Source organism: Rhinolophus sinicus, linkage group LG09 (assembly GCF_036562045.2).
Source record: "Rhinolophus sinicus isolate RSC01 linkage group LG09, ASM3656204v1, whole genome shotgun sequence".
NCBI lineage: Eukaryota > Metazoa > Chordata > Mammalia > Chiroptera > Rhinolophidae > Rhinolophus > Rhinolophus sinicus.
Window position 1 is genome coordinate 95929265 of NC_133758.1, and position 19643 is coordinate 95948907.

The window sequence follows — 19643 nt, forward strand, 5'->3', positions numbered from 1 at the left end:
TCAGGATATAATGTGAACGAAAATACTTTGGGAAAAAAAAAAGAATGCACTTATTTTCAAGTGCTCATATGACCTACACTAAAACATTATGATAGAAATAGCACAGCCATTGCTTTAATATTATATTTATGTGAAAGAAGAATCAGAGGAAATGGGAGTATTCTACAAACTACAGATTGTTATCTACTCTGATCTTCTTCCAATTAAAAACAATCAACTTTTTCAAAAAAGCATTATTATTATTATCGGTAGCCTTCCCTTGTAGGGTAGCATTTATAAAGCTAAAAGCTACTTACTATTTTAAACATGCCAGCATCTTATACTAGCAATCCATAAGTTGTTAAAGACTTTGTATATAAATGTCTTTTAGCACATTTAAAATATACAATTAATAAGTATTATTTTCATTAAATATGATAAAAACAGTATGATGAAACACCTCTTACACATTAATCAAAGTTATAACTACATGTAATATCAAGTAGACTTATATAAAGTTACACTGATGAAAGAATATTAATTATCGTGTTTCCCCGCAAATAAGAACCAGCTGGACAGTCAGGTCTAATGCATCTTTCAGAGCAAAAATTAACATAAGACCCAGTCTTATTTTACTATAAGACCGGGTCTAATATAATTAACATAATTATATTAATATAATAAATATAATACAATACAATATAAAACCATTACATATTAATTGGTTTTATATTAATAAAATACAAATATAAAATTTTTATATTTATTTAATTTTTGCTCCAAAAGACGCATTAGAGCTGATTGTTCAGCTAGGTCTTATTTTCGGGAAAACAGTAACTAAAAACTCCATTCTGATTTAGAACTGTAAGTATTGATTACTAATAGAAAACTGATTTCCAAAGAAACACATAATCCTCTCCTGAAATAAAATCCCATTTGTATATAGTAATCCTTGGATTAGGAGTTCTTGAATTTGAAAAAAAAAAAGTGTTTAACATTATGCCAAGACAAAAACCGAAAATTCAAATTTACTATGATAATGAACTCAGCAAAAACAACTAAAAAGGCACTGTTACAAATGCTTATAATTTACCTGCCACTCTCAATTGCAAAATGAGTAAAACACCACACATTAAATATTTTCTTTGTTTAGTATACTGGAATAAACTTGGAATAAACTATCACGATCTAGTTTATAACCTCAAAAAAGTTTTTTAAATGCAGCTATCCACTAAAATGCCTATGTATTAAAAAAGAGGATCCAAAAATCTCCAGCTACTTAAAGCTTTAATTTAATTGATTGATCTGAATAATAAAATATTGCAAGCTACTGACCTCAAGTATAACTTTTTCTATCCAAAAACTGTTCTGGCTTATATCACTATATGACAAAAGAGGTCTCTCTTTTTTAAAAAAGCATTTATTCCAGATATGAATAAAAGAAAAAATATTTTTTTACTAGTGTTTCAACACTTGTACAAGCACTACAAATGTGAATACTAGAAAATTTCAAAGCAAGGAAACGTGCTATCACATATGGAAACTTTTTTCTATATAATGAACATTATTGCTAACATTGTCTTCACGTTCTACAACTTCAAGTTTTGTTATAAAATTATGGGATTATAAAAAATAAATGGTAATGATACCAAATGATTGAGGAAACAATTTTAAATGTTACAAAATAACTGACATATCAGTATGGGTGATATGCTTTAGTGTTTTGTTAAATGTTATACTTTGTACAGTAATAGAACATTTACTCAATAAGGTGATTTTAGAAATAAGTGTAGTAGTACAGAAGACAATATAAGATAATGGACCTCTAAACCACTTAGTTATTACAAAAAGTCTAGAAGAAAAAGTAATGCAAGTAGAAGGAAAAACAAAGAAAATAATCTCCTCCTATATATACCCCCAAACTCTGAACTGAAACTTTTACAGAACACTAACATATATGACATATATATGTGTGTGTATACATATGTATATATGTATATATACATATATGTCATATATATGTTATATATGTGTTATATGTATTTTGTAGTAGCATTTTATGAAATAAGTTATTCAATGGCAAGGATGGATATCCTATTAAAAAACTGAAATGTTCATTATTTCACACTTCACCTTGTATACATGAAATGCCAATGACAGCTCATATGCTAAAAACATGTTATTCTTAAAACTGTAATCATACGATTAGTTGCTTAATTCACTGTAAGACTATCTATGCTTAAAAATATGTTTTATAACCACCTGCATTTATTATATTGTAAACTTAAAGAAATATCTACAAGTTTTCAGATACCTCAGCTAGCTTTACATTTCTTTTCCAAATACAAGAGAAAACTAATTCCAATGAAAACATTTCTATGTCACAAATTTACTGCCTATTATAGCATTAATCACTCATTTTAAAATATGAAATGCTGAGATTGAAAATAATGAAATCAATTTTTTTATCAAATACAACTGAATTATGCAGTTATGACCTATGCCCATTTTTAAAAATGAAAATTTTACTCTTAAGTTCTAATTCACAAATGCCTTACATGTGAATTTAACATTTCTTTAAAAGCATAACTTCTTATAATATTAAAGGATGCCTGGGGGCTTCTAATATATCATTTATTTACATGTTAAGGCTCAGCCTTTCATATAATTTTCAAGCCACTTTAATAATTAAAGTATTCATAATAGTACTTACCAAATTTATACTTCCTGTAGGAGACCCATTAAATGATTCTGTGGGAAGGGAAATTCAACTTAGGATACAGTCAAAAACTTTTGAAACAATTGCTTTATCTAAAATTCAAATACCAAGAATGAAAGTCACACAAGCCAAGACATAACAGAACAGTAAAGAAAAATTGTGTCACACTACTCCCAAACACCCGTTCCCTTAAGTCCCATGGTTTTTTCAAGTCAGGAATTTCAGTGAAAAAAGTGTGTGTGTGTGTGTGTGTGTTGCCTCCACATACACACAGAAAAAGGCATTCATGTACAGGACAGCAAGTATTAAATATTTCATCCTCATAGTACCATATTAAGTTGTCTAATACAGTGTAAACATGCAGAGTGAAGTCCATTAGGATATGACAGAGGTATTTTGTTATTTGTCTCACTGGATTAAGAGCTACTACCAATAAAATTATTCCTTAGTGTGAAAAACAGATTCATTTTTGATATATCTATTAAGTTTACTTATTCTTGGTAGACTTGGCTCAAAAATATTAGCTGTATAGATTCTTAAAATATATAACTAATAGAACAAAAGATATGTAAAATTCCATAAGCAATGCCATTTAATTAAAAAGCAACTAAAAACTATGTTTGTAAGTCAATTATAGATTATTAAAATGTCTTTTCCCTTAGGATTTTATCTATATCTGAGCAAATTAAGTTACCATTAAGATATCCCTCGTCAAAAACTCAAATGTATGGTAAAGCAATATTCACTTATAGTTTATAAAGTTAATATATGGTTTCTAGCACTTAAGAGATTATTTGAGAATTTGGATCTCTAAAGGAGTTTTCAAAACAAATGCCCATTACTTTCAGAAAAAGGCAGCTGGTATTGCTTTCCAACTTCAACAGTTCTAAATGCCCAAGAACTTTTCCTCATTCCTTAGACCTTTGGTGACAAAAGGTAAAAAGGAAATTTCACCTATGATTACCCCTTGGTTAATAGCAAGGTGATAACTGAAATGAATAAACAAACAGTTCTCTATTCTCCTTACTGAAATAATATTCCTCCTACCTCTGTGGTTTTGCCCATCTTTTAAAGCTTCCCACCAAACACAAGTCAAGTTAAAAGTGAAATCAGGAGAAAAACAAGGCATGTTTTAATTTCTTGATCAACATAAGAAGATGCAGAAATAAAGTTTAAAATAAATGTAGGTCCACACTTAATCAAGAATTTGATAACTGCCTATAAATCTTAGAAAACAAAAAAAAAGTACAGTTTGACATGTTGAGAAAAATAATGTGACAAAATTGAAAACAGAAAACAATTTAAATATTTTAAAAGACTGTGAGAACATATTTTAATAAAAAAGAAAATATCTACTTGTAAAATAATTTAAAGCTGAACTAAAGAAGGCAATCACAAATAAGGAGAAAGAGAAGGAAGAACGGGGAGGAGGAGAGGAGAGAGACGAGAGATGGTTTATCCAGCTATCTACCTACCTACCTACTGAAGTTTAAATAGGAATGAAACTTCTTCCCCAGCAAAGAAAAACCACCAGAGTATTATCACACATGATAAGGACTGGCCTATTAATTTTAGGCTCAATTATAGCTTGCATTTTCTAACAATCAGCTACACATTAAACACTGGATTAGACAATTATTTCAATAAATGCCTGTAAAGTAGCCAAAATTTCAGAATGTCTAAAAATATAGTCAAGTGTCAAGAAGCTTAATCTTGAAAGTCAGAAAATGAATTTACAGCAAAAAATGTGGGGGAGTCCTATTTTTGACTAACTGATCTTATAAAAACAAGAAAATCATAAGCATCACTATTTGAAAAAGTTGTACTAACTTCCTAAAGCCTAAACACTGATAAAGACAATAAATCTAACAGCTATTTTTAATAACAATGTTTCATATTATACGCATTATTCCCCATTTTTTCAAATGGTTTCAAAAAATGGTTAGGCAATTTCTGAGTGATACAATATATAAAAGCTCATCAATTAGAACACTGAATGTTAAAAAGCAATGTCCTAGAAATACAAAAGATACATACCATGTAATTCCAAACTACAATCAATGATTCCAATGGGAGGGATTACTCAATGACTGATGTATTAGAGAAGTACATTTACTTCAGATCAAAACCAGATGCAAAAAGAAAAAAAAAATTAAATCTACTTTGTGTTTTAAGTAAGTACAAGGTTTTGGGAAGCTTGAGATGGCTGAGACATAATTTGCTTCCATTAGGTGCATAAAAGAAGATAGACTGGCTAGAAAGATATGAGTGGAAGCTAAAAGTCCATTTAGAAGACTTTGGAAGAGTTCTTACACTACAGCATCCAAAACTACTCCCACAGAATATATTGCTACTATTATCATTTTAAATTATATATTACTTAGAAGCTCATACAATTTGTTGATTATGATTCGATTTTCCTTTCTCATTCAGGATCATAAAGGATATAGATTTCACAATACTAAGTAATGTGTAAAGTAGACAACATTAAAAGTATTTATAGTAATCCTTTCTGGAAGCAGAGTTGCTACTGTAAATTTCACAGCAGCTCTATAAGAGATATTCCAACAGACACTAAATACAGATATACTATATAGTAAACTCGAGGTCTAGTGAATTTTACTGTTCAGCTCCCCTAGAGTACTCCTTAAAAAAACAAACAGAAAAAACTTCCTTAAGTATGCAATCAAATCCGGTTAAAATAGTATTCAAATTTTACAAATAAATAAGCCAGAAACAGTATTAATTTAAAAACCCAAAATTATTAGACCAATAATCAATACAAAAGTTATTATAACTCAAATGCAAACTTCTGTAACTAGATTTCTTAAGATTATTTGAAAACTAAAATCTCACTAATGTAGATTGGAGGGGGGGCAGAGGAGAAGGCTAAAATTAAGAATTTTAACCTTTAAAAATTAGGAAACTTCCATTATAAAGGTATTTTTTAATGCAGTGCTCACCACCTAAAATCGCTACTGCATCTCCAACCCCAAATGGTCTGGTCCATAAACCTATTCATAAGGAAATGATTATAATCGAAGTACTCTCTTAAAATATTACTTAGTCAAGTCTTTCTCATTTACTTGTCATTTACACCGCTTATTTGCTTAGACCATACCAGGAAGTTTATCAAACCCTAGGCATTTAATCACAGTTGAATAAGAACTTCTGAATTGGATCACAAGTAAAATGGTCATCAGGCCCAAGAATCTGCAACCTTGTTGTGCTCTACGGGCTGTCTCCCCACTATTATTAAATAACTAATTGTTTCCTACTAATAAAAACCAATATTTGTATTTTAGTACATAAATTACTTTTATATACATAATTTCATTTAAATCTGACAATGACTATGAGGAAAGATATATTATATAAGAAGAATATTATTCCAGATTTACAACTAAGAAAAATGAGGCTTAAAGAAATTAAGTGTTTGGCCAACATCATACAGGTAATAAGCAGTAGACCAGGGATAAAGACTAAATATTCTGACGCTCACAGTCTGCTTTTTCCACTATACCAAGCTCATAGTATCCACATTTGAAAAAATGGAAAGATTGGAATAAAGACTGTTGTAGTTTCTTCCAGCTTATGATACAGGATTTGGAAAAGGGTATAATTAAAGCGAGAAAAAAAGTACTTTTTAAATAATGCTTTATAATTTACAGTACACTCTCAGAATCATTACTTGTTATTCTCATTTAATCTTCTCAATAATCCTAGTGTCAGTCATAATATTATTACTTACCATAAACTATTTGGGTGACAAAACTCAGGAAAACATTCTTCTTTAAGAATTCAAGGCTTCTATAGTTACATATTCTAATCTGCCATTAAATTTTCAACATTTTCATTTAGTAAGGTAACTGAACTTTGTCATTCATTTATAGTTTTAAATACATTACAATTTCTATTTGGGCTTCAAGAAATTTTTTATTTTTTATCTGAAAGGTCATTGTTTTGGTAAGCAGAATATATAGGAATACACGCGCATGCACATACACATGCAATGTGTGTCACCTACCTCCATCACCATCATCCGATCCTCTGAAACTAGGATCCTTTAACATATCCAGCTCAGCTAACATGCGCACATAAAGTGCATTCTGTCTGAAGGAAGGATAAAACCTTTCATCTCGTAGCATCAATTCATACACCTATTGCATAAATGAAGATATTCAATCATCAATACAGATACAGTACTCATTTTCACTAACAAGAGTTCACCAAAAGTTAGACTGAAGTCTTGCTATAATGAATCACAGGCTCTATATTTACAAGATGTCAGCAGTAAGATTATGTCACAACTAATGATTTCTTCTGTCCCTCTAGTTCCTAAATTGCACTGGAAAGGGTCCTACTGCAATACAAGTCACATGACAGCGGGTTATACATAATGTTCTAGGAAGTAGTATTCTCTAAGAAACAAGTCCCCATAAAGGCTCAAGGAACATTATTAAAATAAATTTGAGTGATATTATTTATACATCATCAATTCATGAAATTCTAAGACTGTTTATGTGGCTCTTCAGACAGATTAAAAAAAAAAAAAAACAGCCTAAAATAAGCATTTTCTTCACTTGTCAATTAAATAAGAAAACAAAACTGGTCTACTTTTTTGGTAATTGAAAAGTATTTTTACCATAACTCATCTTTTCAGTTACCTCTTTTATAATTTTCAATAACCTTTTTAAAAACAAATTACGTGCCTATAGAAAGATAACATTTTTAAGAAAGATCTAATGATGAATGTTGTATTTAATACCTTTCTTTGAATGTCATCAAAGATTTCAGGAGTTGGATCTTCATGATTCAAAGTATCTGCTAATTTTGCTACCAAATAATCATCAACAGTAACTCTTGGAGACGCCTAACAAACAGAAAAATAATAGTATTAATGACCTTTGGAATTTCCAAATACACATTAAGCTTTGATAGTAGGATAATTAAATAATGGAATCATTATTGAAAGTAACTGGCAGAAAATCCTTGGTTTGTAAATTACACCTTGATGATTAAGAAGGCTGAAATAAGAGCTAGAACCTTCTCACCATCACATGGTATATAATAAGTAGACAAACATTTACTCAATATGCAAAATGGAGGTATTACTACATAAGGTTATCACAGGATTACAAGATTTACATAAGGCATAAAAGCACAACGTCTGGCACATACGAAATACTGTCATTAGGAGTTAGTGTTTAGCATTCAGTAGTCCTGGATGTGTATTTACTACAATTGCGAAAAGAATAGCCATTTGCTACTTATCATTTACTACTAGAAATAATCCTTTTGAATGAGCTTTAAAAAAGACTACCTTTATTGTAAATTTGGTTTTGTAACACTACAGCAAAGTTCCAGTGTAATATGAAAGGGAAAAAAAATCTGAAAAGTTAATGTGTTCCAACAATTTCTAAAATCTGATGTTCAATGTGCAAAATTACTTTATTGAAAGGACAAAAAATGCTGAAAAGCTAGGAATATGGTCATCTCTAGTATGTCAACTTGAAATTTTAGTTCTGAAGGCTCTGGAGAAAAGGAAGGTTAAGGATGGTAACTCTTAGGGGAACTAACAAAAGAATGTATTGTTTAAATAATTTCTCCATGCTATCCAACAGAATATTTAAGGAACCCAATGAAGAAATCAACAAAAGGAGAAAAGGTAAAAATAAAATAAGTAAATATCAGGGTATAAATGTGTAGAAAAAGGGCTACAGAACTTTTAATGCTCTCTTGTTAATTCAAAATTCTTGTTAGTGGATTAAGGAAAGTTGTGTGGTGGTTGTTTCACTTCAGAGGGGAAAAGGGGTGCTTTTCTCCATAAGATATTTTTACTTTGTCTGTTTCCTTTTTTTTAATAAAACTCTGATCTACCCACAGCTTTTAGAATACCCTTTTCTTTTACATAGCTGTATAACTGAGTACAATCAAATGCAAAATTCACTGACTCTCAGCTCTGCTCTTAAGCCTACATCATAGTTCTTTCCCTTACAAGTCCAATATGATGACACCAAGTTAAATGTACTTCAATCAAAATTGTTTAGGAATAGGGCCGGCCTGGTGGCTCAGGTGGTTAGAGCTCCATGCTCCTAACTCCGAAGGCTGCTGGTTCGATTCCCACATGGGCCAGTGGGCTCTCAACCACAAGGCTGCTAGTTCAATTCCTCAAGTCCTGTCAAGGATGGTGGGCTCTGCCCCCTGAAAGTAAGATTCATCATGGCACCTTGAGCTGAGCTGCCTCCCGGATGGCTCAGTTGGTTGGAGCGCGGGCTCTCAACCACAAGGTTGCCAGTTCAATTCCTCGACTCCCACAAGGGATGGTGGGCTGCGCCCCCTGCAACTAGCAACGGCAACTGGACCTGGAGCTGAACTGCGCCCTCCACAACTAAGACTGAAAGGACAACTTGAAGCTGAATGCTAAGATTGAAAGGACAACTTGACTTGGAAAAAAGGCCTGGAAGTACACACAGTTGTTCCCAAATAAAGTCCTGTTCCCCTTAAAAAAAAAAAAAAAAAAAAAAAAAAATATTTAGGCATAGAATGATGGGATTTTACTTTCAATAATAGCAGGTTTTTAGTGCTCTACAGATTTTTTTCCAGCTCTCCAAAACACGTCCATTGCCTTTGTATTTACAGGCTTGTTTGGTAGACCAGCTGTTTCTCAATCAGATCCTTTGCATCTGTGAATTCTTCACATACGTTATCCATGTCTAAAATACCCATTTTTAAATACTTCACAGTATAATGGACGTCGTAAGTTAAATCTCTCCTTCTTAAAGAAAATGGTTTTAAAACACACAGATCCTTTAAACTTGTGAAGATTGAAGGTAGATTCTAAATAAATTATAGTTTTAGTAAAGAAACAGAAAATTCGGTTTAAGGAGCCTGTCTCTGATAATATTTTTTTTGAATTCTCAAATAGTCTTATTTCCAAAAAATGAGTCATTTTTTTCACTGTACGAGTTTTTATTATAGCCTACACATAAACAACTCAGGTCAGTCCGTCCTTTTCAAGGTCCCTTTTAGCCTCTTCAAAGATTATGCAACAGTTTTGTAGAAAAAGCATACAAATTTGTTTATTGTAATTCTTTTCACCATACACTTTCTTGATCTATTTTTGAATTAAAGGAGGTATTATTCTTGTCCGAATTTTTGAAAATATGATTTTACTGCAGGCCAATATTTCAGCATCTTTTCTATGACTGGCAACAACGATACCATCTTAAAGTCAATGTTAAAAAAGTCATCTCCTGACATTCATATAATGTCAAAAATCTCATTGTTTCTACATGTTTTGAACTAAAAACTGACCAAAAGCTTTCATAGCGAATGATATCCCCATTTAGCCGTGTTGTATAGAAGAAGCACATGGTATTTAGCAGGTAAGATCTTTTCGTTTTTTTTGGAAAGAAGTTTATGGTTTATGAACTAAATGGAATTTGTTAAAATTTACATTCGTACTGTCTGCTGAATATGCAGACAGATGAGCACAGTTTATGTTTTTAGAAGTTTATTAAAAATCTGAGAAATCAAGAAAACATCTAAAACTCCCTGTGTTCAAATCAAAGTACCTAGGAGCTATAGAAAATATACTCGTGTTGCCTCAATTTGATGTAATACAATACACTATAGAAAGCATGACTGCTGATACGATCTGACAGAAATTGCTCTAAACTTTCAAGTACGAAATCACCTTCATGAAAATTTTCTCTTGTCTACCCATAGGATATTTCAGTGGAAACCTCTGAATCATGAAATGTAATCTACTCAGTTTTTTACAAAATAATCAAGGGAAGATAGGCCAATGTGTGTTCATTTGTGCAGTATGCCCAAACTAATTCAATAGCCACTATTTTCAAGTGATCACTGGGGTCTTTGGGGGAGACGTAAAGAACTTTTTATTGACTTAAAAGTATTTACAACATTCAGTCTCCATATTTGCTTTCATATCCCCTTCTCCACCATGATGAATCCCAAAGTATTTTTTGCACGTTGTGCAATAAGGTCTATTTGGTTATTTACTCTCTCTAATTCAGTTGTATGGTTCCTTCAATCTGTCATTAAAAGAACCCTGTCATTTAGTCTTCTCTTTCGGTGATGTTTGGCTCATGATGGTATTGGTATTGTAATTATTCTCATTTTTATTATCTGAACTTTTAGAAAACATAGTTATAATATTCATAATGTTAAAAAAATTAAACAGTCCTATCAAAATACAAAGCACAGGATAGGAAAAGTGAAAGATGAACTGCTAACAATCATGATAGCAATGCACTTAAGTTGCACTCAGAGTGATACACAACAGAGGGTCCATTATCACGAGGAGGAAATAATGGTTGCCAACATTAGAGGTCAAGGTAAAAAATAGCAATGACTACAGAAGGGAGATAATTCATGACATTATCTGACACAAAAACGTGCTGCTTTCAGCCTTTATTTTTGGAATCACAGGATGGGTTTTGTACGTTTTCCTCAACCTTCTGCATCCATGGCTAAAATCTGGGACTTTCTGTGTCCTGAAGAATTTCCTGAGACATGGGATGTCTTTCAATGCTACAAAGAATAACAAACTAATCGTTGATTTTTTAACAGAAACAAAAAAGAGCCAGAAAACTATAAAATGATATCTTGAAAATGCTGAAATTGACTTAAATAACTTAATTTCCTGATTTTTCAATTATAATTGTAATCCAAACTACTGGACTACAGTATAATTTACTCTATAACTAACTTTAACAATTAATATGCAAAAGACTTAGATATATACTTTAAAACAGTGTTTTCAAACAGCAGACTCGACTCTTAAATATGTGCACAAAAAAACATGAACAACAATATTCAGAGCAGCAGTGAATAGAAATGAAATGGAAAGAAACTAAATACTCATAAGCATCATCAAAAGTAAATAAATTCTTGTACCTGTGCAATGAAATACTTCACTGAAAATGAACTATACCTGCATTCATCAACATTATGGGATTTCAAATATAAAGGTGAAGGAGGAAAAAGCAATACACACAGTATCATCCCATTTATATAAAGTTTAAAAACAAAGCTAAGCAATATATTGTTTAGAACATAATGTATTGCAAAACTATATGGGAAAGTAAGTGAATAACTACAGGAAACTGGCTTCCCCAGGAAGGAAGGAAGCAGATGAACCTGGGGTGAGGACATATGAAGAATATATAGGGATCTTCAAAACTATACTGACTGTTCTATTTCTTAAGCTGGATGAGGTATATAGGTGTTTGTTATACCATTATTCTTAGAACTGTTCACTATTTTAAGTATGATGTATTTAATAAGGCAAAAATGTAAGCGAGTACACTAATGAGCAGTTTTCAAATAAAATTCAAATACAATTTTTGTGCTAAGTATAAATTAAAAGGTATTTTGTCATAGTCATTAAAAGTACTGGAGTACTCTTGGGGATTTTGATGTCCACATTCATGCTAGTGGTAATTTTCTAAGTGATGGCTTTATCTGTCTTTGGTATCAGAATGATACTAGTCTCATAAAATTAGTTGAAAAGGGTTTCTTTTTTTCTATTTTGTGGAAGAATTTATGAAATATTGGTATTATTTCTTCTTGAAGTCGAATAGAATTCACCAGTGAAAGTGTGTAGGCCTGGGCTTTTCTCTGTGAGATGATTTTTAATTAGTAATTACATTTGTTTATTTATTATATGTTCTATTTCTTCTTGAGGTAGTTAGACAATCTGAGTCTGTATAAATTTGTCCATTTCATCTAAGTTGTGCAATATGATGCCATAAAGGTGTTTATAATATTTGCTTATAGTCCTTTCAATTTCTATAGGGTTGGTGGTGATGTTCTGTTTTTCATTCATGATTGGTGAATCTGTCTTTTTTTTTTTTTTCTTGACCAATCTAGCTGTAGGCTTGTCAATTTTGTTGTGCTTTTCAAAGAACAAATTTTTTTGTTTTATTGATTTTCACTATTTATGTTTTCTATTTCACTGATTTCTATTCTAATCGTTAGTTTCCTTCCGTTTGCCTTAGATTTATTTTGTTTTTCTTTTTGCAGATTTTTAAAGTGAGAACATTGACTGTTGATTTGAGATCTTTCTTCTTTCTATTTAGGCATTTCAAACTACACCTTTCCCTCTTAGCACTGCTTTAGTTACACCCCATAAATTTTGACATTGTATTTTCATTTTCATTCAATTCTAAATAATTTCTAATTTCCTTTTGATTTCTCTTTGACCCAGAGACCATTTAGGAATGTGCTGTTTAATGTTCGAATATTTATGGATTTCCCAAAATTCTTCTGTTGTTGATTTCTAATTCTATTATAAGTAAAGGACATGCTTTGTATAATTTTTTAATACTTTTAAACTGAGAGTTGTTTTATGGCCTAACATATGGTCTATCCTGGAGAATGTTCCATGTGTGCTTGAAAATAAAGTATATTATGTTGTTGTTAGGGGATGTAATCTACAGGTGTGAAAGGTCTAATTGGTTTATAGTGTTCCTTAATTCTTGTGTATCCTTGGTGATTTTCTATCTAATTATGCTATCAATTAAGGGGAACAGGTATTCTCTTTGACTGCTACTGTTGAATTATCTACTTCTCCCTTAAATTTGGTCAGTTTTTGTATCATGTATGTTGGGGGTATTGTTATGTTTATAACTGTTTTATAATACTGATCAACTGACCCTTTTATTATTATAAAATGTTCCTCTTTTCTCTAGTAACAATTTTTACCTTAAAATCTATTATCTAATGTTAGTATAGCCACTCTAGCTCTGTTTTGGTTACTGTTTGCATGGTTTATCTTTTTCCATCCTTTTACTTTCAACTATTTTGTCTTTCAATCGAAAGTGTGTGTGACCTTGAAATTTGACTTGTTATTTAGTATTTTCATGACCTTGGTTGGCAAGTTAATTCAGTTTTCTAAACATTAGTTTCTTCACCTATAAAATGAAGATGATACACAATAAGACTGTTATCAGGATTATATGAGACAGTTTTTGTGAATTAGCTGTGCCTAGCATGAGTAATGGATATTTACAAGTACTATAAAAATTACTACTAATGATACTACCAAAGAAGATAAAAACACAGTTAACAAAAATAAATCTTCACCTTTTCTGATAAATACTGCTCATAAATTCCAACAGCAGCAGCTCTTAAAAGACCTTTGGTTTGGTTGGTTTGATGTTTTCCATCTTTCTGACGACTTAATAAAACTTGTAGTTGCTGTTGGGCTGTCACTCGGTATCCTTCCACTGTCATCCAAAAGAAGAGATGTGCTTGACCTCCAGTTTGTTGCATGTAATCTACCAAACAAAATCCACAACAGAGATTATTAATGTCACACATTTCTGGTTGCATACAACTATATGACAAGTAAGAAGGACTGAAGTTTCAAACACTTAAAACTCTACATTTTAAAAATGTTTAGCAAATGTCTGAGGTGAAAATACAGTTATATCACAAATTGGTTAAGCTAAAAATACCAGTTATGTAGGAAATACAAATAAAAGCATTTTTTTTAAATAAAGTTTTTGATAAAAATGACCAAATCTCTAGGGGATAAAAGTGCTACACCAAAGCTTCATCAGAAACAAACTACTTCACCAACATTCAGTTTCTGCTATCAATAAAGATTATTAATCATAATACATATTAATAGTTCTTTAAATATTAACAATGATTGAACTCTTCAATAAACCATGCATTTATGTTTTTGATCATGAAAAGGAGGAATCAGAGAGTTTTGCTGAACATGCCCTCCAAATAAAAGCAATTTGCTGTAACAGTAATGAAATTAACAGTTATATATTTTAAAATGGTATTAAAAATAAAGTCCCTCCCTCAATGATATAAACAAGTTACATATACTGTGTTATTTCTCATAAACACACCTCAATGTTTTCCAAAGAAAAAGGAACATTTCAGAGAATAGGAGTGGAAGAGAGACAGATTTGGCATGCTTAATATTATTTAAAATTTACAGTATTTATAATTATTTAAAAAATGTCAAGGCTATGTTATTTTCATAAAATGGATTTACCTACCCATAAAAAATTGTAGTGCAACATTGTCTACAAGAATGCTGTCCAGAGGGACTGTGCAAAGTTTCCCAAAGTTTGCTGCCAGTTTCACAGTATTTATTTCCTACAAATATAAGCGAATGTAGGTTAATATTTCATCTATTCACTCATTAGATTAAAGATCTTTATGTAGGCATAAAAACAAAGGAATAAAAATAAGGTTTTTCCCTTCTCGTACATGTAGGTTGCCAATAAAATAGTCTCACCTCAGTGAACGTTATTTTCAGAGCTGCTTAACAAATACACATTAAAAGTGTGATATATATTCATTTCTTCCAATACAAAATAAATCCATATGGTTGTATTTTCAATTGTTCTCTATCTCTACATACTCCAAATGAAAATGAATATTTTAGGGGCTAAAGAAGATGTTTATAATGCTTAATATATCCAAGAATAAACAAATCCCAACATTTTTTCAGTATAGATTGAAGTCTATCTACTGGGAAGACAGAAAATATTCCTACAGAGCAATTTTGTTCCTAAGAGAGTAAAAACTCTGTAATGTATTTTATAGAAATATAAATGTAGAAAATGTAATTCTTCTCAGACTATGTAAACAATACATTACATATACTTTTCAAAGTTATAAAGTACAGTAACTAAGTACATATGAAAAAGGGTTCAAAATCTAGAGAATCTATCTATATGTCAAGCACCATGCTAGGTACACTACACACATTACTTCATCTAATGTCCACAGCAATCCTATTAGATGGTATCACCAATGCCATTTAACAGGTAAGAAAGCTGGAAGATGGGAGCGGTAGCCTCTGATCACAAAGCTGGTAAGAATGAGTCAGTGTTTTCAAAGCCCACTGCCCTTTCCTCTAAAACCCATGTTTCTGTGAACTATTTTCACTAGCTTCTGCATACATATTCCCAAATCCGTATCGCACAGCCTTCTACTTAAAAAAGAAAGATAGGTGTTCTCTGAAAGTGAGAAAGGCTGCCTTATTCTCTATTTTAGAATACTAAATTAGGCATAGGTGATACATAAAGGGGAAGGAAGACAATTTGAAGATAGAAGGAAGCATTTCCTTCTGTAATTAGTATCTCCCTTCATGTAAGTACTGAATAATAAGTGACTTAAAATGACTGGCATAAAGTAACCCAGTGCCAGCACATGATTTCTCTTGCCCAGCAGCAGCTCCACAGACAATGGGATGGAGAAGAGTATTCACTGCCACTTTATTTGTAATAAAAAGGACAAAGCGTCTTCTAAGATTTCAAGGTGAGCAGCATGGTTAAAAAAAAAAAAAAAAAACTACTTCTGTGGGGATTTTGAAGTTTCTTCCAAAGGAAAATGTATGACCTGAGCTATTAAAGCGGTAAAGCTTGATATTCAAAATAGAACTGACAGGCTTCCAAACAAGGTATTTAAATTTTAAAAGGATTCAATATAAAAAAGTGTCTGGGCGAATAGACTTTAAATAACGATGCTAAAGGATCACTAACTCTAAGATCTAGATAATGTAACTAGTTAAAGAAACAATAAGCACTAGTGAAACCATATCACATTTTTCTATTTTGAATTTGTATAAGTATACAAACTAATTTTAAAATACAGTTAACTGAGACAAAGCAAGACATATATACAAATGCACACATGTATATGACAAAGTGGGCCTCAAGCAATGTGAGTAATAATATAGCAAACTCAATTTTTTAAAAAGTATATCTTCCATTCCTGAAGGAATTTTAAATACATTGCAAAATTACATGACCAGAGAGTCATAACTAAATCCCCCAAATAGAATAAACAGAGCAAACAGGTGACTACACTAAACTAAATAAAGGTAATAAAAAAATGTTTGTTTTTTTCTGTTTTAGAGTCCCAAATTTCTGCTCTCCTTCATAGTAAAACTCCTCCAAACAGCTAACTGTAATCATTGTTTTTAACTCATCTCTTCCGATTTTCTCCTGGACTGACTCCAATCCGGGTTTGTCTCCACTATTCCACCAAAATGCTATCACCAGATCACCAACTACCCTTGGTTTACCAAACACAATGATCAATTGTAAGTTGCATCTTACTCAGCTTCTTAGTAGCATTTGACATACCTGATCTCTCACTTCTTTAAACGCTCTGCACACTGGTTTCTAGGATATCACTCTCCCAGGTTTTCCTTCAAGCTCACCAGCCACTTAGTATCTTTGGGTAGATCTACTTTGTCTTAAACTCTAGTAACTGAAGTGCTTCATGGCTGGGTCCTTGGTATCTTCTTAATTACACTCCCTCTTTTAGGTAACCTCTGACAGTCTCTTAACTTTCAATAAACATCTGATAATCCTGAGGATTCTCAAAGTTTATTTCCATCACTAAACTTTCCCTCGAACTTGAGTCTACCAATCAGCGTGTCTACCTGAATGTCAAACAGGGATCTGAAACTGAAACATCCAAAATTAGATTCTCTCTTCCAAACATCCTCCTCCCTCAGATTTATCCGTTTCAGTAAAAAACAAAACAAAACAAAACATTATTCACAGCATTTGCTCAGGCCAAAAAAACCTACAAATCATCTGAGTCCTTTTTTAGTTTCTCACCTCATATTTAATCCATCAGCAAATCCTATTAGCATTATATCCAGTCTCTTAACTACTTCTCACAACCTCTGCAGACATTTCTTATTGGACTAAACCGACAGTCTTCTAAATGATCACTTACTTTCCATTCTTGTCCCCACCACTCCACCACAATCTATTCATCACCACAAAGAACAAAGTAATTATCTTAACCCATAAGTCAGATCACATCACTCACCAGGCCAAATCTCCAATGCATTCCCATCACAATCAGAATCTTAAGAAAAATCTTACTATAGCAGGTAAAACCATATATAATCTAACCCTCAAGGTTTTCTCTTCAATTTCATTCCTATGAACAATCCCTCCTTTTCATCCATTCCATACCAGCCACACTGACCTCCTCTAACTCACCAATCGCTTTCCTAGCTCAGGACCTTTGCATTTACTCTCACTTTGCCTGAAAGATTCTATTAAAAAAAAAAGGAAAAGAAAAAGAAAAATTCACAGGACTCTCTCATGTGATGCAGGCCTCTCTATGCTCAAACATCACCAAATTTCTCAGCACTTATCTAAAACTTAGATAGTCTCTTAGACATTCTCTATCCCTCTAACTTTGCTTTACAATGTTTCTTCACATTTTACTTACATTTTTACTTTTTTTTTTATACTGTTATGTATCAATTAACTTAATTGGCTTATTTTCTGACTCTGCAACTAAAATGTAAGCTCCATGAAGAGATTTTGTTTATTAGGTCAATCTAAAATGGTGCCCACTATATAAAATTCAATAAATGTTGAATTTTGAATAAATAATAAGTGAGTAATGAATATATAAATAAATAAAATAAAATCTTTAATTATTCTAGCATTTTTTCAGGCAGTGTTTTAATCTCTATAGCTTGGTTTAACAAATAATTTTATTATACTGTAAAGAGAAGTTTTTTCTAAAAGTTCTTTATTGTGGAGCACTGCACTAGTTAATATCCTACTTTTTGTCATTTGCTAGACATTTTAAAATTTTATTTTTACATTATATTTGACATACAGTACTGTATTAGTTTTAGGTGTACAACATAGAGATTAGACATTTATATACCTTCTGAAGTGATCACCACGATAAGTCTAGTCACCATCTGCCCCATAGTTATGACAATATTATTGACTATATTCTGTGCTGTGCATTACTTCTCCGTGACTTATTCTATAACCGGCAATTTGTACTTCTTAATCCCCTTCACCTTCTGCTCCCATCCCCCACCCTGCTAGACATTTTAAAGGATATAAAGTATTTATAACTAAACATTAACTCAAAAATACTTGACTTACTTTGCCTGACTGCAACCGCTGTATTCTTGAGTCACATACTTTCTTTACAAATAATAAGCTATTTATTTGATTTTTGATAGTGTTGATATCTAAAAACAAACAAATTAATTATGAGCTAGAAAGTGGTAATATTTGCAAAATATTTTAAACACAAACTCACTACAATTTAACGTAAAACCAATGCATACAGCAACTACTTAATAAACGAAATAACTTGAAATTTTATAGTAAAATTATTTAATTGAAATTAAACCATGCCAATTATCTTTACTTTTAGAGATAACTGCAATAAAAATAGTCTCACTTTCAGAAAACTGCAAGACCTTATTCTTAGCACGTTAACGTAAGATTTAGATTTAGTTAAGGTAAAAACAATTGATATCATAAATTGATAGGTAAATTACAGTTTAGTTTGAAAATTAGCAATCAATAAAGTAAAACATTCTTATACTTAACTACTTACCATCACCAGCTGTATCTAGAGAACGAAGATACTGTAATTCTTCTGCTGCCTTATCTCTGACTGCTTCTAGCTCTCCAATACTGTCACTCAATTTAATAATGTTCATAAAGGCCTCATAGTTGCAATTAGAATCACGTATCTGAAAAATAAAGTTTAAAAATCAGATGGGAGGGGGACTCACTTATTAAGGGAAAATAGAATTTTGACTATTTACCATGTGACAGGCACAACCGGCCATATCCCCAGCACTTGTAAAGAAACAAAATTACATCTCTGTACTCATAGTACTTACATTCTCCTGGCTCACAAATTGTAAACAAAGTAAATAAAATATATAGCAGGCTAGAAAGTAGAGAAACGTGTTCAGAATGTTTGATGACAGCAAGAAAGCCATGACGGCTAGAGCTATACCAAAGCAAGGCAGAGGAGTAGAAGATGAGATCAGTGGTAACAGAGGGCAAACCTAGTAGGGTATAGTATATGTTTTGGTTTTCACTCTGAGTGAAATTAAGTTACTGGAGGAACCTCCACACTGCCTTCC

The 19643-nt window shown here is 31.7% G+C and overlaps 1 protein-coding gene across 5 annotated transcripts in view; it reads right to left on the reverse strand.

The window, feature by feature from the left end:
• SNX13 (sorting nexin 13) overlaps nt 1–19643 on the reverse strand; it is a 117373-nt gene that overhangs the window by 30556 nt on the left and 67174 nt on the right. For all 5 annotated transcript variants that reach the window (XM_074340808.1, XM_074340809.1, XM_019727220.2 and 2 more), the window contains 7 exons: nt 19103–19241; nt 18640–18728; nt 14749–14848; nt 13814–14007; nt 7467–7571; nt 6726–6858; nt 2693–2730 (listed from right to left, as the gene is read on the reverse strand). In XM_074340808.1, coding sequence (XP_074196909.1) covers nt 2693–2730; nt 6726–6858; nt 7467–7571; nt 13814–14007; nt 14749–14848; nt 18640–18728; nt 19103–19241 — 798 coding nt within the window. The remainder of the gene's footprint in view (nt 1–2692; nt 2731–6725; nt 6859–7466; nt 7572–13813; nt 14008–14748; nt 14849–18639; nt 18729–19102; nt 19242–19643) is intronic.